We start from the raw sequence: 22385 nt of genomic DNA, 5'->3' as shown, positions 1-22385 counted from the left end.
ACTACGGAAAAATAGGTACCACAGCTGTACCACAGTGGAATTGAAGTAATGCATTTCCCTATTGGGCAATAGGAAGAGTGCAGAGTTGGCTCTCCCATGTAATGTCAATGAAGATGAGTTTGCCTTCAGTGACCGAAGCGTTTGTGTATGTGTCTGCATGTATGTGTGACAGATTTTGAGGGGAATTAAGATTGGATGCATCAATTTCAAAAAAAAAAAATGTGCATTTGAATTAAAAACAAAATCATAATTTAAAAGAGAAACTATTTTTGGCCATTTTCCATTGTGGTACACTGATGCCATATGCCAACGTTTTCCTAAATACCCCCCAAAAAATTGTTTTGATTTGTATATTTTGAAGCTATTTCACGTAATAATGTGAAAAAATATTTCATGGTTAGAACATAATGCGTACCAGAGGGTTAAGGCTTATTTGAAGTCAAATGGCGCGCTCTACTGGAACTTTCAAGAACTACAGAAATTTAATGTGTATCGTTGTAACAGTCGTCATATCTCTGAAAGGGCGGTGACTACTGGTGCGTGCAAGCAAGCAGAAATCTTGAGAAATATGGTGTACACAAGACTGCATTGAGTGCCCTGCTGTTGTATCTGACTGTTTTCAAAACACTGTTCGGTCGTCCTCGGGAAAAAAGAAGTGATCTCACCTTCTGAGTAGCCTTTTAAAGGCGTCTGGCAGGAAAAATATGGGGAATTGCCACACGGTCGGACCAAATGAAGCCTTGGTGGTATCAGGTAACCTATCAACTGCCTTCATTTTTCCTCAAAGCAGTCCGCTTTTCGCGTGTATGATATTCATCTGAAATGTATCTAACGCGGAATGTGTATGCAAATCATCATAAATGTATAATATTCGACGGCGTAACTGCAATTAGGTCTTATTTACTCAAGCGTTACGCTAAGTCGAGTAGCGTGCCTGTTGCATTGTAGTTTGCGTTGTGTGAAAGAAGACAATCCATCACTCGGCTTTTGTTGTTGTGTTTCACTCGCGCGCTGTTCTGTTCGATTTCGACGTGCTTGCGCAATGAAATCGATTTTTCTCTTGAAATCATCTTGGTCTTTGAGTATCGTTCGCTTGTATAGTTGTTTAGATTAAACACATACGATTTATGTATTGTGCTTTTTGACTGTGTGCATGCTGCCACGTCTGTATTTTATTATAAATAATTTAAAATTGTGTCTATATATTACTATGTTGTCAGATTATCATAGCATGATTATAGGCCTTGTTTGAAGAATACTATAACACGTTTTCTCTCTAAAGAAAAAAAGTGGGCGTGTTTAATAGAAACATTATCAATCAAGACCACAAGGCTGCCAATCCTAAACAAACAAACTAATTTTGTGATAATGTGCTGATCATTGTCTATTATCTCTTCTAGCATACCCCTATATGTATAAATCCGGGACTCGTCTATGTAGTTCAAAACCTTGATTTCTATGTTATAGAAAGGCTCCTGGGTTTCACAATTTTAAATTACATTATTTTTAATAGGGGAAATCAAGTAGTAATGGGGTTGCGTGCACATATGGGACAAAAAAAAAAGGTCAAGACCTCTGAGCAATTCACATTTAAAAGAGTAGTTCACTTTTAGAACAAAAATTTACAGATAATGTACTCGCCCCCTTGTCAGCCAAGATGTTCATGTCTTTCATTTTTTCAGTTGTAAGGAAATTGTTTTTTGAGTAAAACATTTCAGGATTTCTCTCCATATAATGGACTTCTATGGTCCCCCGAGTTTGAACTTTTAAAATGCAGCTTCAAAGGGCTCTAAACGATCACAGCCGTGGAAAGAAGGGTCTTATCTACAAAATGTGCAAGACAAGCGTTTGAGATTAAAAAGTATGTAAATTGTAAATGTTTTTAGAAAATAACCCATCATTTCGCTAGATAAGACCCTTCTTCGTCGGATGGGATCATTTAGAGCCCTTTGAAGCTGCATTTAAACTGCATTGTGGAAGTTCAAATTCGGAGGCACCATAGAAGTCCATTATATAGAGCAGTGGTTCCCAATTCCAGTCCTCGCGACCCACCGCTCTGCACATTTTGTGTGTTTCACGCATCGCTTCCGACGTTTGTTCTATTCCAACGTTACTGCCCTTCGAAGTGGACATCACAGGATATTCCGCCATTATTCATTAATTCGAAGCGAGCGTATGTGTTCCATTTGAAGGTCATTAAAGCGTGCGAGACGTACATTTAAAATGCATTTATTTACAGATGCACTTATGTCACACTTCTCTAGTAAGTTTCATCTGTGTGTGAAGGCGCTACATGCGGTGGCGTAGCGCAAATATTTGAATGAATGTTTCGAAGTATAGTAAACAGATTTTCCCCGCTTAGGGAGCAGGGAGCAATGAACACTTTGCAGGGACCATGTCAATCGGATTGCAGTTCCTGCACGGACCTTACTTCTAATGAGCTGGTTATCTGAATCAGGTGTGTTAACTAAGAGAGACATGCAAAATGTGCAGAGCGGTGGGGCGCGAGGACTGGAATTGGGAACCGCTGATATAGAGGGAAATCCTGAAATGTTTCCCTCAAAAAACACCATTTCTTTACGACTGAAGAAAGAAAGACATGAACATCTTGGATGACAAGGGGGTGGGTACATTATCTGTACATTTTTGTTCTGAAAGTGTACTACTCCTTTAAGTGTGATGGTACTGGCATTTGGTTAGTTTTTATGTTATATAGTTTATCAAACATACCTGATAGAGGCATGAATCCCAGATTTTAAGTCATAAGACACTAAAGTGTACACTGTCACAAAATGTGCTAGTTCTTTTTTTTTTAAAGGCGACATCGGATGGCCATTTTCCACTAGTAGAGTGTTGTCAGAATGAGCTTTATTGCCAGGTATGTTTACACATACTAGGAATTTGTTTTAGTGACAAGCTCCACAGTGCTACAGAATGACAGTGACATGACAACACAGATTATAAAAAGAACAATATACAAGTATACAACACAGGCAATGTGCAAAAGTAGCAGACACAATATACAAAAATATTCAATTTACTATGTACAGGTATATTAGGTGCAATATTTGAATGTAAGTAAGTATGTGCATTAAATAAAAAACTGAGTAATGAGTAAAGAGTGTATAATAGTGTTGTATGTTCTATGATCAAGTGTTCGTGAGATGGATTGCCTGAGGAAAGAAACTGTTTCTGTGTCTGGTCGTTTTGGTGCTCAGTGTTCTGTAGCGCCGACCAGATGGTAAAAGTTCAAATGTTCACGACAATGTAGTAGTACATAAACCGTGCAATCCATGCTGTTGTTTACATCAGAGTATCGCCAATGTGGCCATGCATCCTGGTAATTGACAAAATCGTGACAGAAGTGCAAACCCTCTGTTGGTGTCTTTCTTTAGGGTCTGTATAAAATAGCTGTGAAATATTTAGGTTAAAATTACTCAATGGTTGTGTAAAACAACACCCTTTTACCTTGTCAAAAATGGTTCTGTTTACAGCAAGTCGTTTTGGTGCATGTCTCTTTAAATGCTAATAAGCTACTGATCACTCCACCAGTGTTGTTTTCGTCAACGATGACGATGACGAAATCATTTCGTTGACGCCACTTTTTTTCATGATGATAACAAGACGATGACGAGATAAAAATGGCTCGTTGATGACTAAAACATGACGAGACGTGTGTGAGTTTTCGTTGACGAGACGAGAATAGACGAAAATGTTAGTGGGTGGTCCGTCAGACGTTTAAAATGCATGACATTTCCGCTTATTGTGCATGCCAATTAAAACTTATCTACTTACTATAAAAAAGTATCTGACGCTATGGCAAGCCGTTTTAGCATTAAATACTCTTTGCTATACTAGTATGGCAAGCCGTTTTAGCATTCCATCCTTGTTTGTCTTTTATGTTCTAAAACATTCCTTCATTATTGTAATTATTGGTGAAAATAGTCGATCCGGAAGCTCACATTGTGTTGAACTATAGATCTGCTATTTTCAGAACTTATAAGTGACACTACCCAACAGCAAAATACTTACTGACCTACATTAATTTGTTAAAAGACTACTTTTTTCCCTTTTTTTGACTAAAACTAGACTAAAACCTTTTTGACTTTTCGTCGAATAAAACTAGACTAAAACCTTTTTGACTTTTCGTCGACTAAAACTAGACTAAAACCTTTTTGACTTTTCGTCGACTAAAATTGGACTAAAACTATCACATATAGAAGTGACTAAAATTTGACTAAAACTAAGAAGCATTTTAGTCCCAAAGACTAAGACTAAATCTAAGATGGTTGTCAAAAACAACACTGCACTCCACCCCTTCTGTTTTTTTTTTTGTGTGTGTATTTGGTGATGCATTACCGTCAAAAAACCCAGAATGTTCTTACTTTTAAATCCAACTATCAAACACCTGCATTGCTTGCGAGACATTGTTGTCAGTACAGCTGCTCAGGCGCAGAGAAAATGATGGGAAAACACCTGATAGCGGAAATATGCTAATACAGGACAGTCCGTCAGGGGTTGTGGGCGGGGCCTAAACAGTATGATGTCATACTGCCCAGGAAAAAAAAGTAGTAAATGGATTTTTATCAGTGTAGGGCGGTTGTGTCCACAAACTGCTAAGATGCATTTAAATCCAAACACCATGTGAAAAATAATTTTACATCTGATGTCCTCTTTAGTTGCCAACTGTAGATTTTTCTAACTGTACCATTTTTTGAGGAATCATTTCCTCTTTGCTTAACTTGCCTGAACATTGTGTCCGCATTGGTCGTGTTTCATGAAATAAAGTCACATGACAGAAACTACAATGGGCTAATCTGTCTTTCACGCGACTGATCTGGCTGCAGTTGTGCAAGTGATTCTAGCATCAGCTGAGGATTGCACACTAATAGCTGATGACACCAGGGAATTTGTTGGAAGAGTTTCCAGTATTTCCATTGCGGCATGAAGGGAGACGATCTCTATCTTGAATATTCAGGAACCAGACCCATATACATAGATTTGTGAGGAATGTCCTCACATATTTTACATACCTGATGGTTACAGGCCCCCACTGTTTATACATATCACATGTTAAACATAAGCTCAGGAGTCCAGATTGATGCATACTTCAGGCAACATGACCTGGATGTTGTAACACTGACTGCTGAATGTAATAGATCCTGGATTATCTCTCTGAAGTCCAGGTCATCTGTCATGTTTGGCCTACAAATATCTATATTTGCATAGACGAGTAGCCTAAATATCTTGCTTCATCTTGGAGACCTGGAAGGTCTGTTTTACACTTGCCCATGTAATTGCTTGCCTCCTATAGCATTAGTTTGTTAGCCAAATCGCAGCAGACTGTATTTTACATAATGAAAATTAAAGGCAAATAGGATGTGCATATATCATGTGTCCAAAAAATGTCTGTGATTTTAATCTGTTTTTGATGGGAAAATCTGATACTTATATGAGTGAAGTTATAATAGTGAATAGTAATTCTGTGTTCATGTACACTATTGTTTAACAGTTTGGGGCCAGTAAAAAAATTTTTTTTTAATGTATTTGAAAGAAATCTCTGCTCACCATTTCTGTATTTATTTGGTGAAGAAATACAGTAAAATCTGTAATGTTGTAAAATAGTATTACAATTTAAAATAACCATTATATGTTATTATATTTTATTAAGGTAGTTTATTCCTGTTATAGCAGAATTTAATTTTCAGCAGCCATTACTTCAGTCTTTAGTGTCACATGATTTTTCCGAAATCATATAATATGCTGATTTGTGCTCAAAACCATTTCTTCTTATTAACTAATGAAAATGGTTGTGCTGCTTATTATTTTTGTGGAAACTCTTATTATGTTAGTATGTTAACCATACTAATTATGAAAGTCTTTACTGTTACTTTTGGTGCAAATCTTACATCCCAAATATTTGAACTGTGTTTAGTAAGATATTCACTGGTGCACAAGCTGTTTTATTTGGAACAGCTGGTTGATTATTGACTTGAGCAGATTTCTGTAAACATTTAACCACCAAAGTGGTTTGGTTAGCCTGTAACAGTGAGTTGGGGCTTTCCAATGATTTTTAGTGCATGTGGTTGTAATGATGTTGTTCAGTTTACAGTTTATAAACCAGTTTTATGAGGCAAGTGTGAGGTTTTTACCTTTTGTAGGTGGTGAAAGTGGGAACTGACCAATAGCTTGTAAAATGGGCTGAAAGATTTAATTATTACAATGGAAATATGTTTTGATTTTTTTTTTAAATAAATTTGACATTTTATTCAAAATTCAAAATTATTGTTAATTTTTGTATTAAGTATTAAATGTAATTAATCACAGTTAATACCACAAATGATTGAACAGATTGTTGTTAATCCGTGATCCGTAAGAACCAAGCCCCATGGTTCGGCGTGCATGTAATCTGCGGATTAATTGAACCAGTATAAAGTAAATGTGAATCATTTGTACGTGTTTAAACACCAAAGCAATTGAATACCATTCCAGTGCAAAAAAAAAGTGAAAAAAAAAATCGTTTTGGTACTCGCACGCTGGTTTCTATGTGTACAGCTGTGAGGGCTGTGTTTCAGACATCGCGCAAACACCAAACTGAATCCTCTTTCTTATATCTTATAAAATGAAGACAAAATACCCATTTCGGCAATCATTCTGGTAAACACAGTTGATTATGTCTTAAGTGAACGAAAACGGCTAAGAAAGAAATCAGATCAAAGTCAAAGTCAACTTTATTGTCAATTCTGCCACATGTACAGGACATACAGAGAATTGAAATTGCGTTACTCTCAGACCCATGGTGCATACAAGTAACATTAAATACAAACAGTAACATTAAATACAAACAGTACCATTAGATACAAAGAATAAATACAAATAAACATAATGTATAAAATGAAAAACACAATATACAAGTAAGGGCACATGGTAGAGAGTGCAAACCATGTAAACATGTAAACAATATAGTGCAACAAAGCTTGTAATGTGTAAAGTGTCAGAGCAGTCTTGTAACTGTCTATGAGAAGGTGAGGTAGTTGGCAGACCAATGCTGCACAAAGTGACTGGTGTGTGTGTGTGTGTGTGTGTGTGTGTGTGTGTGTGTGTGTGTGTGTGTGTGTGTGTGTGTGTGTGTCAGAGTTCAGAAAGTTTGTGGGGCAGAAGAGGGGAGTGAGGGGAGTGGGGGCAGAGTAGGGAGAGAGTTGAGCTTCCTGACAGCCTGATGGGTGAAGCTGTCCTTCAGTCTGCTGGTCCTGGCCTGGAGACTCCGCAGTCTCCTCCCTGATGGCAGCAGGCTGAAGAAGCTTTGCATTGGGTGGGTGGGATCGGCTGCTATACAGAGGGCTTTTTTGGTGAGACGTGTGCTGTAGATGTCTTGGAGGGAGGGTAGAGGGACACCAATGATCAGCTGCTCTGACTATGCGTTGGAGAGTTTTTTGGCAGGACGCATTGCAGGCTCCAAACCACACAGTGATGCAGCTAGACAGGATTAGAGCCCTGCATGGGCCTTAAATCTAAGCCCTAGCCCGGCCCTGGCCCGAAACGCACAGGCTGTAGCCCGGCCCGTGTCCGACAGCTTATCAAAAATTTTGGCCCGAGTCCGACCCGAAGCCCGTCTTTTTTTCCGCCAAACAGCTTATACTGTTACAGCCATTAAAATAGACCAGATTCGTATTTAATAGAAAGTTTATGTTTTTTCGTTTTGGTTTTTTTATCAGAACAATTTAGAGAAATGTTTGGAGTTTTTTGTTTGTTTGTTTGTTTGTTTTTTAAATGTAAGTTTTAGTTTTTTTAAGTGACATCGATATCCAAGCGGTATGTGGTCCACAGTGAGTTTACTCAATTTAACCTATATATCAAATCAACACTTGACTAGTCTACAATGCAATCCACAGATATAAAACAAACATCAATATATCACAATGTTAGATTTAAAGTTTATTATCACCATCTCAGAACAAAGGCATTTCAAACTGGGCAGGCAGCTCTGCTGCGCAAAACCGGAACATACAAAGTCGCAGTGGGAAAGTAAACGAATAATGAACAAATATATAAAGAATTAATAATAATATAGAAAACTTCAAAAACACAACTTTACCACGTGGCTGAAAATCTCTGTGCTGCGCAGAGTATGTAAGCGGAGTGGAGCGGCAACAATTTCCCCCCGCGCTCCTTGCATTTAATAATCGCTCTGCTCCAGCTCCACTCCTCGCTCACTGATATCAGAAACACCGCTCCGCGTCAAAAAATAAATAAATAAATAAGTATGTGTGAAATGTAACAGTCCTGTTCATAAAATATAATAAAATAACAGGAGATTTTCAAACATAGTGTGCAATATTTGTTCCGACCAGCGACCACAGCTGATAATTGTCAGCATTAAAAGAGTATTGCTGCTTTATCCAGTGCAAAGTTTGTAATGAAAATAATACGGTTTCGTCAGTTATTTTACCTACAGATCACACTATTTCTGATTTGAGTGATCCATCTCTATCAAGCTGAACATGTTTAACATATGATTTCCTGCTTAATGTGCAGTTATATTATGGACCATTGGCATGAATTGTACTCATGATGGAGCGGTGGTGGAGCGCTCTTGAAGAGAGTGAAAATCATGACGCTCCGACTTTTAAAAAAATCCGCTCTTTCCTCCATTCAAAATCACACCGCTCCACTCCGCGCTCCGCTCATACTCTGCTATGCGCGAGTTAGGCATCACTGGCGCTTCCGGGGACGCACGCATTAAATCTCATTAAACTTTTTATTTTTTTTCTAAAGCAGGCCCGAAGCCCGATATGCGTGCAAGTTATGACGTGAAAATTGGCCCGAAGCCCGGCCCTAGGGGCAAAAAAAGTCGGGCCCCGACGGGCTCGGGCTCAAATGCAGGGCTCTAGACAGGATGCTCTCGATGGCTCCTCGGTAAAATGTGTACATGATGGGGGCTGGTGCTCTTGCTCTTCTTAGTTTGCGGAGGATGTGTATCATTATGTTAGATATGTGCATCAGGTCTTAAAGTGACAGCAGCCTATTAACAACAAAAGACAGCTTTGACAAAGTTTAATGCATATTTAATTTATACACTGAACACTATGCAGTGTTATTTTGCAGTTTGCACTTTATTTTGTTTCTGTACCTGAATACTTACTACTTTTTGTAACTTTGTAACTGTTATTTGTGTATTTGTTCTTTTCTTATTTTAACTGCATTTATTTCATGGTTGAACTTTCTTAGGTAGACTAGTAGTTTTTGCTATAGTATCAAAGAAGTACTTAGCTTTAAATAATAAATGGAAAGCAAAGTTGGAATAGTTGGAATTGGAATATTTTTCTTGCTGATCAGGAAAAACGATCCAATCCGTCTGTGACTCAAAGGCTGCATTCACACTGCAGGCAAATGAAGCCCAAATCCAGATTGTGATCTGTTTTTCACAGACAGTGTTAACAGCACAAACCAAGTGGAATCTGATCTTTTCAATTCCGATTTGTGCCACTTCCATATGTCGTACTAAATCTGATACAGGTCAGAAGTTTTGCAGTGTGATCGCAGTGTGAACAGTCATATCCGGATTCATGCTACTTTTACGTCACTCTAGATCTACATTCATCACAATTCTGCACCCATCCTTGTCTTTATTTTTCATATTGCCTGCACATAATTTTGCTGGGTTCTGTGGCAGATTGCACAATAAATAAATGCATCAGCGTTTTTCTTTTTCTTTGGTCCTATTGTTTACTTTTGTATGATGGCGTGCTGCACAAGTGTTGGCAAGTCCACTGTTAGTGTTTTCCCACGTCAATAGGCTACTTTTTCACTGTTGCCGCAGGTTGTTCTTCAATTCCATAGGTTAAAGATATTTACTCCCAGAACGTGATTGGGCTAGTTTTGGGCTTATTTTAAAGAGCAATTGGGCAGATTTTTTTTTTGTGAAAACCTGACAACCATGTTTGAATTGTTCTTTTGCACATGCATATCAGTTCAGAACCATGATCTGAAATCACTGGAAATTTAGAATGAAAATGTCAACAGCTATACAGAAAAATAAGGAATTGAGCACTAAGGCTTGCAGTGTGAACGTAGCCAAAAACTGTAATATGATCTAAACCGAGAGTTTTGTGATCCATTGAACCACTAATTGCAAGCATGTTTGAGTTTAAAAGCGAGATTAGTGTGGAATGTGTATTTGTGCTAAATATGTTGTGCTTATTTTCTCAGGTGGCTGCTGTGGCTCTGATGAGAAGAGCTATACAGTGGGCGGCTGGGCCTGGGCATGGTGGCTTATCACCGACATACAGAAGTAAGAATGTTCATTCATCACATTTACTCCTTCTGTTGTGTTTACTCGCTCACAATATAAACAAATCATTCTCACACTGACTGAATGACTCTATTCTCCATATACGTACATTTCAGTTCCTCTTGAGTGGGCGTTAGGACCATTTTAGTGTTGTCACGACATGCTCACATTTCTTTGGATAGACGATTTAAACTCGAATATAATATGTCTACTTTAAAGGAACTCCAGAGTGCACACATCTGTGCCTAACTAACATTTTAAAGACATCGATAGTAACTAAAAGAACTCTGTTTGCTATCCAAGAAAGAAATAAAGTATCTGTTAAGCACTCTTCCTTTTAAATGTGTGTTCAGTGATATAGACTTAAGCCTAGACAGCTTACAGATGTTAAACACAAACATTGTCTAATATATCAGTACTCAAACCCCCCATTCACATGAACTCACTTCATTAAGAGCCCGAGTATCCAGGGCCAGTGTTTGGAAAAATAAACCGAGTTAACAATACTAGAATGTTGACTGAAGTTCAGCTTCAGTGGTTACAAATAGAAGCTCATTAATGGCGCAGCATCTGCTGATGTATACATAGTACTTCCAAAAATCTGTGGAACTGCAGCTGTGCTAAAATTACATATGGCTTTTGACATTTAACATTGTTAACGCTGGGTTATAGGAAACCTGGGTTATGATTTTTTGTGTCCCACATTTTCATTCTCTGCGTCGGGTTAGGAAATAACCCTGGTTATTCAGGTTTCGTAAACCCAGGGTTAACTTTCTTATTTGTATATTTGCGGTGTCAATATCACTGATTGCATTAACGGTTTAAATAACAGCTTGTGTCACTCCGGCACATCAGGCTTATTTATTACTGATGATCTAATTTGTCCGTAGACATTTTTTGGACCGTAACTGTAAGAGTAAAACGTCTGTAAAAGTGAGCTTTAAACAGATGATACGCCAATATGTCATTCAATATGAGCACTGTTTATTACTTATAGGTGTTAGAACATTAGAACTCTATATCATTCTGAAATGTGTGATTTTTTTTCCATTTCCTGTTTCCTCCTTTGATCATTATTGAGATAGTTATGCATGTGCAATCTATAATAACCAGCCTGCCTTTTCTCTGATGTTCCTCTCCTGTTCATTTCTTTAAGTGTTTGCTGAGCTAACCTGCCTTTAAGCGCTGGACTCACCCGTGTGTGTCTGAATCTGATTTGTTTCTGGTATCTCACTACTGGGGATCATAAGATTATTATGCTAAATCAACTCTGTGGAAGAATACCGATCAGTAGACTTTTATCACACTTCCATGTCTGCACAGCTGAAAAAGGATTTAGTTCTAGAGTAATTGATCTGTTTGAGAATAACTTCCATATTTACCACTTTAGATGCAGTCATGCATTTAAATAAACCGTTTGAAAGCTTTGTTGGGAAGTTCACTAGTAACAGTTTGTTTGATTTCCCAAAACTGACTGCCATCCATTGACAGGAAAACATGTAGGAAGTTAGTCACGTATCAGAGTGTCAACACATGAATGTGTGGAAAAAGTCTATTGCAGAAACGCAGCTATCAGTGTAAATGTTACAGCTAAAATGAAAATGTATATTTCATCCTCTTTATTGTTAATTGAGGCAGTAGGAAGATGAAACAACTGCCAATTTCCAGAGAGGAAGTAAAAGTCGAAAAGAACTGTAAATATAGATTATGTTGTAAACGGTGGTTACAACAGTTGTTCAGTTGAATGCGTAGCTTAGAAATAAAGCAAGGCTGGGTGGGATGTCTCCTACCATCCCCCCTTTCCTGATAAAGAACGTAGTAATGTAGTTTGCAGGCAGCTCTAAAAGCTGCATTGATCTAATTTTGAAAGATTGAGAGAGCGGTAGGGCTTGCTGCAGCACAAGGACTGAAATTAAACATTCAGTTGAGGGTCCTACTGCATATCCTTGTGCATGTTGCTGATGCAGGCACGCCCTTTCTTTTCAGTCCAGTTAAAAAGCTGCTCATTTAGAAAAAGACCAAAAGAGAAATAAATTAGCTTGAAGTATACAGACAAAAGCCATTGATGAGCAGTCCATACTTGCTGCTTACAACAAATGTCTTGGTAGATATTGCATAAATAGCATAAATAGCTTGAATCCTAGACTATGGTATCTTGACTGTGAACTGTCCTGTGTTAAATGAGTTTGGGCTATTTTAAGGTTGAGCTATATTAACCCAACAATCGACTAGAAATAGTATGCCATCTGGGACCCAGTTTCCACCCCGTAAGTCAGTTAGCTTGTGCTGAACTGCACGACTCGACAATGTGAAACATTTTGAGCCTGCAGTAAGTGGGTCTTATATTTGGATCTTGATCGCATTATTTGCTTTGTGTATTATTTTAAATTTCAAAATTGTTAAAGCAAAAATAAAGCTGGAATACATACTCCTACTTTTGCCCAAACATTTGCCTTGACTATAGTCAATGCTAGTTGCCAAACACTCTCCATTGTGTTTGTATTATTAATATCTAACTTAAAGGGGTCTTGAACTGCTTTTCTTTTGGTATTGTTCTCTGAGGTCCACTTATAATGTTATCAAGATTTTATCATCAAAAAACATGATAATTTAGAAGTGATAGGCTATTTTCTGTCCTGTTTTAACCCCACTCATCAGAACCCCCTCATAGGCATGGCAAATTGTAAACTCGGAAGTAAACGCCCACTGCTATGATTAGCTTGTTTGACAGCCTACATCCTTCGTAGATGTACACATAAATTTTCAGTACATATCAAACAATCTGCAATAATAGACAAAGTGACCATGTGGTGCGACATTACTGTTGGGTCCAATATAGTTGGCACAGCATTGTCTTTTAGTTTCAATCTTTCTTTAAATCCTGTGTTGAATTGTACCTTGTTTGTAAACTGATCCGCAGTAAAATTGAGTGAACAAAGGACCAAGTTCTTACTAATGCGGTCTGGAACTTAATTAAAAATAAAGTTAATCTAGTCTTTTCTAATGTTGGGATCAGAAAGAAGGCAATGCAAAGACCCACAACTTTTTCCACAACTTTGCACTGCACAGTGTCTTGTTAATGTTCTGTGAAGACCAGCATTTGTCTTTCTCATTTTTTATACTACATGCGTGAATCGGTGAGCGTAAAGTCATAAAGTGGCACATTCCATAACCTATAGTACAATGACCTCTTATATGCCAAACGATCAAAGGAATTTTGATTTCTCAGTTCAAGACCCCTTTAATTTCATAGCAGTTATCATCTTGGTTTGAATTTGTAGCCTACGTAAAGAGTATGAGATGCAATTGACTTACACAAAATGTTTATATGTTAAGTCACATTCTGTTAAAATGATATTAGAATCTATTAAAAAAGTTAAGTAAGATTAATCATTTTATTGTGAATCAACCTTTTCACAGATAGTGTAAAGGCAAAGCCTAATAGATCTATTGAATAGATATACTGAATAAGACGTTCAGAGTCAGTCATGAGATTTCAAAGATAAATGACATGATATGAAAGATCTCTCCATATGCAGCCGACAGCGGTTCCCTGATGGTCTGGATTCAACTGCAATCAACACCAGCACCCATCCTCCCTAACCTTGAACCCCGACCTCTGCCCTCCCCTTTCACATAATGTTAACACACTGATAATATTGTGCTGTCCTGCCTCCCCTCCTTCCCTCCCTCCTCACCCTGTCTCCCCCTCCCCTCCACCCCCCATCTCCCCCACATAGACTCTCTCTGGAGATAATGACCATCCTCTGTCGCTGTGAGAATATCGAAACTTCGGAGGGTGTCCCCTTGGATGTGACAGGGGTCGCTCAGGTAATCACACTGAATGAAACAAGCCAACCAATTGAGACAGTGAGAACAATTTCAAGCGCTCAGGATGTAAAAGGGCGGTGGCCTGGTTCCATTTCCTACGTTGCACACATACACATGCTTCCACGCTCTCTTCCACACCCTTGTGTTGGTCTTCCTCTGCAGTGAAGGAGAGCCAGTCATCTCTCACTATCCTTGTCTGGAGTTTGGCTACGCAGCGCTCATGGCTCATGTAACTAATGTCTCACATCAGCCTGTTTTGACTGTCGGCTCTGTAATGGATGACGAACATATCAGACGGGCTTTCGGGAATATTGTGGGTTGGCAAATATCTTTAAGCTTCTGGGAATCTGAATCCAAAGGATGCCATTACATCCCGCAGTCAAAACACCTGATTTGTGCTGACCAAGTGGTTGTGTCTTCGTATTTTCACCCTACAGCTCCATTTTGTGTTGTTTACCTTCCCGTCTTTCTTTAATCCCACCTTCTTTCCTGTTTTCACGCCGCTTGACATTCTTCCCGTAGATCATAGCCAACTTTTTTGGTTTGTTTCCCTTTTTTGCGTTTTCCACAGGATAACCCTTGAGATTATGACCCTGCAACCCAAGTGTGAGGATGTAGAGACAGCGGAGGGGGTAGCTATTACTGTCACAGGTGTGGCACAGGTAAACCACCTTACCTCACCTAACCTCAGCTCCAAATGCCACTTTCAGGTTTCAGACCCAGCAACCCTTTATCATGCTTTTTCCTCTCATTTCCTTCCCTCCTTTTCTGGTCCCTGAATTTGTTTCCCCTCAGGGATAAACAGTGCTAATCTTAGTATGTTAATCAGACTGAAGGTCACTGGTTTGTGTTTAACGTGATTAACTGTTGTTCAGTCAATCAAAGACTGAAAAAGCTGAAAATGTATTGGTAATTTGGGGAAAAGCTTCCTCGCAATACTGTAATTTGTGTTAAGTAAAACGACAAAACAATTTACAAGAATTGCTCTGTTCCAAAACCCAGTGAGATGTTTTGTTGTATACTGCCTACATAGGCAGCTGTCTTCTAAAGACAGCACCCTATCTGAAATGTAACCCTTATACAGTGACTATAATCACTAGATGCAACCCAAGATGTTTTACATTTTCAGGCTCGGAGTAATGCATTTCTGTGGCAAGACTATTAAAACCAAAATTAGTCTGTGAAGTCTTAGACAAAACCACAGTACGGGAAGTAACAATTGTTATTGTTATGCAAATGCATTATTAATAAAGTTAAAGTTTATTTAGCAGGATATTATAATAAGACATTTACAATACTGAGTTATGTTAAGTATTAAACAGAAATATTACGTAATTACCACATTTTACTGCCGAAGCCACTGCGTTTCAAATGTTTTCTCATTATGTTGCAGTAGTCAGGTGCTACAAGTCGTAGCTCTTAGAAAATTCAGGGTTTACAAGTTCTACAAGGACATGAATATTTTAAAAGGGATAGTTCACCCAAAAAATGAAAATTGTCATTAATTACTCACCGTCGTTCCAAACCCCTAAGAATTTTGTTCATCTTCGGAACACAAATTAAGATATTTTTTTATAAAATATGAGAGCTTTCTGACCCTGCATTTACAGCAACGCAACTACAATGTTCAAGGCCCAGAAAGGTAGTAAGGACATTTTTAAAATAGTCCATGTGTTGTCAAAGGTTCAAACTTAATTTTATGAAGCTACGAGAATGCTTTTTGCGGCCAACAATTGTGTTCAACAATTTGTTCTCTTCTGTGTCATAGGTCGTGACACTCTCATGAACGCACGTCAAAGACTGAGACTGAAGAAAATAAATTGTTGAATAAAGTTATTTTTGTTTTCTATGCGCACAAAAAGCATTCTCGTAGTTTAAATTACGTAAACTTATGGTTGAACCACTGATGTCACTTAAGGGATGGTTCACCCAAAAATGTAACTTTGATGTTTTTTCTACTTACCGTCAGCGCATCTGAGATGTAGGTGACTTTGTTTCTTCAGTAAAACACAAAGAAGATTTTTAACTCAAACCGTTGCAGTCTGTTAGTCATTTAATGGCAGTGAATGGGCACCAAACCTTTTAAAGTAAAAAAAATCATGCACAGACAAATCCAAATGAAACCTTGCGACTTGTGACGATACATTAATGTCCTAAGACATGAAACGATCGTTTTTTGCGAGAAACTGAACAGTATTTATATCATTATTTACCTCTGGTACAAAGCAATATCCAGCTGTCTCCCCACACTTTTACTAAGTGTATGGGTCTGTTGATATCCAGCCGAAGAGCAAGCAACGATAACTTCAAGCGATCAGGCTTTAAATCAGTTTGAACAATCAGGATAAGCGCAAGTAATAACCATTTTGAATAGCCGCTATACCCACAATCTCTGTGCACTGTGTAAACAATGAGTGTCGTATACACATGACAGGTCACTTCCGGCATTTGCGTATACTATGCCAGAGCGCGTACACTGTTAACTCGCCGGATGCTGAGCACGCGCCCAGGCAGTTGGATATTGCTGTGTATCAGAGGTAAATAATGATATAAATACTGTTCAGTTTCTCTCAAAAACTGACCGTTTCGTGTCTTAGGACATCCACAAGCCGCAGGGTGTAATTTGTTGGGGCATGTTTGTTTTTTACTTTAAAAGGCTTGGTGCCCATTCACTGCCATTAAATGACTGACAGACTGCAGCTTGAGTTAAAAATCTTAATTTGTGTTCTACTGAAGAAACAAAGTCACCTACATCTTGGATGCCCTGGGGGTAAGCAGATAAACATCAAATTTTCATTTTGGGATGAACTATCCCTTTAACCTTGTTTATTGATGTTCTTACTACCTTTCTAGGCCTTGAACGTGTCAGTTGCATTGCTGTCTATGTAGGACCAGAAAGCTCTGGGATTTTAGCAAAAATATCTTTATTTGAGTTACGAAGATGAACAAAGGTCCTACTGGTCTAGAACAACATGAGGGTGAATTAATGACAGAATTGTAATTATTTTGGGTAAACTAACCCTTTAAGTCTTGTAATTACTTTAAATCCGACAAGGTCTGAATGTACCTACTCTAACAAGTATAAAAATATACAGTATATGACTGAAAAATTGGATTAAAATTGTCCAAGGGACCATGACAGTAAACTATGAGATTGGCTTTCCACAAAAGATACAAAATGAGGTGATTAATCTTCCTAGATTTTGAAACAGAGCCAATATGTTGCCACATTCTGTGACCTTCATGTCATTGTCATTAGATGTTGCAGATGTTTGTAATTGTTTTCTTTTTCTAAGCATCTAAAAGCTTTTTTTTGAACAGTCAAATGATTCTGAATGAAATTGTGCTGATTTGTTCTATTCTTTGATTTTTTTACCATGGCAGTTTTTTTTTATTATCTCTATTATCAGCGTGCCAAAACTTGCAGTGGTTGACCAAACTCACATGTTTACTCTAATGAACAGTTGTCTGCTCTTTTGAAAACCCAACTTCAGAGAGGAAATACTTGTTTCCACTATGGTTGCAACTGAACACATTGCATTACCTGTATTGTAAGGTCTTAAATTTCATTTCCCAAAGATTCTCTCTCTCTTTTTTCCCAAGTGTTATTTTCTCTCTGTGAATACTTAGTCTGGTGTGAACAATGAGAGCATTATAACATGAAGAAGCAGTCAAGCCATTACAGGGCATTTATCTCTGGTAGTCACATGTGACTGGATGAGGAACTTAAACAAGACATTCCACAATCCAGTCTCCATAGAGACTTTTCGTAGAGAGACTGTTTGAATAAATTTGTCCGTTGTATAAAAACAGCAAAGGTTATTCAATAAGAATGAGTCTTTAATATACTACATTGCCCTGCAAGTTATACCTAATTTGGGTGTTTCATCAATATATTTGATTTTTATTCTCTCAGACAGCAATGCAACATTTGCTGATACCTTAAAACAATATAGTTATGATTTGAATCGGTGAGCTCTATGAAATTTCGGAAAAATACTGAGTACTAAAATAATAAAAAAATCAAGTTGCACGTGAGATCATCTGTCATCTGATGACAGGTCATCATTTCCTTGTGCAATGCGATTGAAACTATCATGAAAGTCTTTTGGCCTTCTATGCTCTCTAAAATGTGTCTAGTATCCCTATATTGATTAATTTTTATGCGTTGTATCATATTGTTAGTCTCTCATTTGATTGGTGCATTAATCCATATCAGTGTATCATTGCATCTCTAGTTAAACCCCGTCTAGTTTTAGAGCAACTGTGGGAAGTCTGTCTCGAGTGATTTGTAAATGGAGGCCTTGCAGCTGTTGAACTAATGGACCCACTTATCTGCTGACCACCCAGTCCTCTGTGATATCCTCCTCCTTGAGTCTGTTTTCTATTATGAATCAGTCTTTATACATGTTCACCAGCAGACAAAGATACAGATCCAGATGATAATAGCACTGGGTTTTCTTTATTTATTTTTCAAGATTTTCTCCTTAATCTGAAAAGAAGAGAAAGTGTTTCTCATTAATCTTAGAGCACATTTTTAGTTGCCCTACTTTCATTTTTACTGTTGCATGATTTCCTCTCTTTGAGTTTATGTTGTGGTTTCCCATGAGCGCGCCATGTGAATGGTTCTTGTTCTAGTTTGGGTGAAAATGTGGTCATCAGTGCATGCAGCCTTGATTTAAATGCTTGTTGAAGCATGGCTCCCCCTGTTGACTGTGAATGCTACAACATTTTTTATTTTCATGTCTGTCTTAAATGACTGCTGATTACAAAATAACTCTATTAGATTTCATTAATGACTAATCTTTGTAAAATTCTTTTTAATCTTTTACACTGGCCTATCAAGGCCTGTTCGCACCAAAGGGAGTGTTTAGCAGGAACATTTGTTCGAATTTTCACATGCAGTTTGTCTGTTTAGACTGATTTTTAAAAAAGCAGAAATACCCGGGTTACTCCTGGACACAGAATGCTTGGTTCACAATCATGGTTTTGTGTAACAGCAGCAGCTCTGAGCATGTGACTAAAAGTAAAGTAGAAATCTTGTTGGTTGGCCAGTTTTCTTCGCAGTGGAATTAAAAAGAGATCTATGTGAAAATGTTAATGTTTATTGCAGCAAATTTTTGCACTGAATTTTAATTTTGGTGTGAACAGGCCTTCATTCTGATTTCTCTAAAAATGTATTGTCAGTTTTTCTATTTGAAAATATGGTTCCAGACCTGGACCATTTATCTAGAGCCATACTAGACCAGCCATTACAAGATGCCATTCACAGGGCATTACTCCTGTAATATGGAGTCATTTGAGATTCATTTTGCGACTAATGATTTTCCCCACCCACATTTGTGGCATCATGCTGTATATTGCATTGCTTGTAATGTACCACATCCTTAACTGTTTGATGACTGCTCAACTACCCTCCTGCCAGAGTTGGTTGAAGTTCACCTTTGACACAGCACTGAAATCAGCTTTTGTCTCAGTTATGTACTGCTCCAGTAACCAGGCCACATACAGATTTTTTTCAGCTCTGAACATTTTTTTTTATATGGGAAGCTGGTTGTAGTTCAGTATTACAAAAATTCCCCCCTCTCTTTCTGAAGCATGACTTCATTCTCCTTTCCTTTTCACATCCAAAGTAAAGGGGTGGAAAATCCAGGCCTTGGGTTTGCACGTTGGTTGAATTGCAAATGTCTTACAGTTATTCCTTTACTTTATTTTGCATGCAGACATGAACATTTTGACCCACTTTTACGTTTATAACTCAAAAAGCTTTTTTTTTTCTTCCATGAGGTTTGGTTTTACCACCCTTTACACTAATTGTAAGTTCCAAAAGGATTAGTTCACTTTCAGAATTAAATTACCTGATAATTTACTCCAAGTCATTTACCCCAAGTCATCCCAGATGTTCATGTTTTTCTTTCTTTAGTCAAAAAGACTTTTATTTATTTATTTATTTTTATTTTTTTTTAGGAAAACATTCCAGGATATTTCTCCATATAATGAACTTCAATGGGGGCCAATGGGTTTCAGTTTCAGTGCAGCTTTAAAGGGCTCTACGCAATCCCAGCCAAGGAATAAGGGTCTTATGTAGTTAAATGATCGGTCAGTTTCTTTTAAAAAAATGTATAAGCTTTTTAACCACAAATGCTCATCTTGCACTGTCTCGACCTCATGCATTACACTGTCAAATGGAAAGGTCACGTGTGACATATGCAGAAGTACCAACCCACTGTTTATAAAGCAAATGCCCTTTACAAAAAAAGTAAAACGATGTCGGATGAGGAGAAAATGACCAATCGTTTCACTAGATAAGACCCTTATTCCTTGGTTGGGATCAAGTAGAGCACTGCAATTTGGACCTTCAACCCATTGATCCCCATTGAAGTCCAGTATATTTAGAAAAATGGAATGTTTTCCTCAAAACCTTCAATTCTTTTCAGCTGAAGAAAGACAGACATGGACATCTTAAATGACATTTTTATTCTGGAAGTAAAATAATCCTTTAATTCATACTTAGGGCTGGGTGGTATAGATAAAATATAGCAGAAAGTATAATCTCCCTGTCTTTGGCTGCGTTTACACTTGGCATTAACATGTGATCACTGTGATTCGATCAGGCAGATCGTATCATGGGTCAGTCAGGACACAACATGTTTTTTCACTTCGCAACATCAATCTGGAAATCTTTCCTGTGCAATATTTAAATAAGTCTGCAGAGGATGGCCCTGGTGCAAAGTTGACCCGAAGTGGTGTTTTTTTTTTTTTTTTTAAACCATTTTTAGTCATGGAACATTTAACAAATGAAAATAACTGTATGAGTCTCACTGGCATTCCACAGTTCGGGAGAGAGGTGTTTTGCGTGACGTCGACCTACGAATGTAGACATGATGGTTGGATTGCATTTACATTACACTGAGATCTGATCACAATGCGTCCTTGAATACTTCTGGACCAGGACATGCTGATCGGATAACATTCGGAAGTCCGTTTACACTTGTCTTTTCAATGTGTATGTGGACAATATCCGGATAAAGGTCACATGTTAATGCCAAGTATAAATGCAGCCTTTAGAAAACTTAAATGTAAAATAAATAAAAGCAATGTTGTAAGTTTTGCTATGACCTATTTTATAATAATTTTTTATGTAAATGTGTATGTTATATGTATTGCCCAGCCCCTCACAATGCGTGAATGTAATGAGAAATTTGGACTCCTTAAACATTTTATTTTATATTCTTTTTATCAACACCATAAACATATGGTTATTTTACATTCTGATTTGCAAGCTTTAAAAAGCATAAAAATTCAGAGTACCATGAATACTGATTGAAGTGTGTCCCTCAATAAACCACAACCTCAGTTACAACACAACATTACAACATCCAGCAGATTTGGTTGTGCTAAATCTCTGTCCCTCAGACCTGGAAAATATTCTTTTAAATGTGTCAAAGATTATGTATAATAAAGACTGTCAAGATGCTAGAGTGTGTCTCTGAAACATTTTTTGCTGTATTATAGCAATTCACAACCATAAATGTGTACAATAACACACCAGGTGACTGTTCTACTGTCTATGTTTGAGTGCATGCTGTGATCCAGTGTATGTCAGTATTGGTCCATGACTATGTGTGTTCTGCTACCAGGTGAAGGTCATGACTGATAATGAGCTGCTGGGTTATGCCTGTGAACAGTTCCTGGGCAAAACTGTGGCAGAGATTAAAAGTGTCATTCTGCAGACACTGGAAGGTCACCTACGCTCTATTCTGGGTGAGTGACGCTGGACACTTGTGTCAATCTTCAATAGCACGCTCTTAACCGTAACTGTGAAGAGTTCAGACAGTATGCACAGTTACTGTTAGATTCAAGTTATTGCCAGCAGCCACTATTTCAACAGATCATTCGTAGAGTGATGTTATATGGTTGAAAGCTGCTTTCGGAAAATTAATTATGTCCTTCATAATGGCAGACTTCAGTCAATTTCCTGGATGACAGACGAACACAAAAGTGAGGAAGCATCATGTCTTTCACGTTCCCACTAACCTCATTTGCTTATGTTTACAGGGACTCTGACAGTGGAGCAGATCTACCAGGATAGAGATCAGTTTGCCAAGCTGGTGAGAGAGGTGGCGGCACCCGATGTGGGCAGAATGGGCATTGAGATTCTAAGCTTTACTATTAAGGTATGCTTACACTGGTACATGGATACACATGAATAGAGTTTCTGTTTTACTTTGCCTTTTACTGTTTTTAATAATCATTCAGGATC

At 37.9% G+C, this 22385-nt stretch overlaps 1 protein-coding gene across 2 annotated transcripts in view; it reads left to right on the top strand.

Annotated features, from left to right (window-relative positions):
- Nucleotides 1–531: 531 nt before the first annotated feature.
- flot2a (flotillin 2a) overlaps nt 532–22385 on the top strand; it is a 30138-nt gene continuing 8284 nt past the window's right edge. The window contains exons 1-5 of one of the 2 annotated variants that reach the window (XM_073840829.1): nt 532–753; nt 10210–10291; nt 14694–14784; nt 21763–21886; nt 22181–22299. In XM_073840829.1, the coding sequence (XP_073696930.1) occupies nt 705–753; nt 10210–10291; nt 14694–14784; nt 21763–21886; nt 22181–22299 (465 nt within the window). In that variant the 5' untranslated portion in view covers nt 532–704. Of the gene's footprint in view, nt 754–10209; nt 10292–14031; nt 14123–14693; nt 14785–21762; nt 21887–22180; nt 22300–22385 lie in introns of both variants that reach the window. The other variant, XM_073840830.1, reaches the window with a different exon arrangement.

The sequence above is a fragment of the Garra rufa genome, chromosome 5, assembly GCF_049309525.1.
Source record: "Garra rufa chromosome 5, GarRuf1.0, whole genome shotgun sequence".
Taxonomy (NCBI): Eukaryota; Metazoa; Chordata; class Actinopteri; order Cypriniformes; family Cyprinidae; genus Garra; species Garra rufa.
The sequence above is the reverse complement of the archived record's forward strand: the minus strand, read 5'-3'. Positions and strand labels throughout refer to the sequence as shown.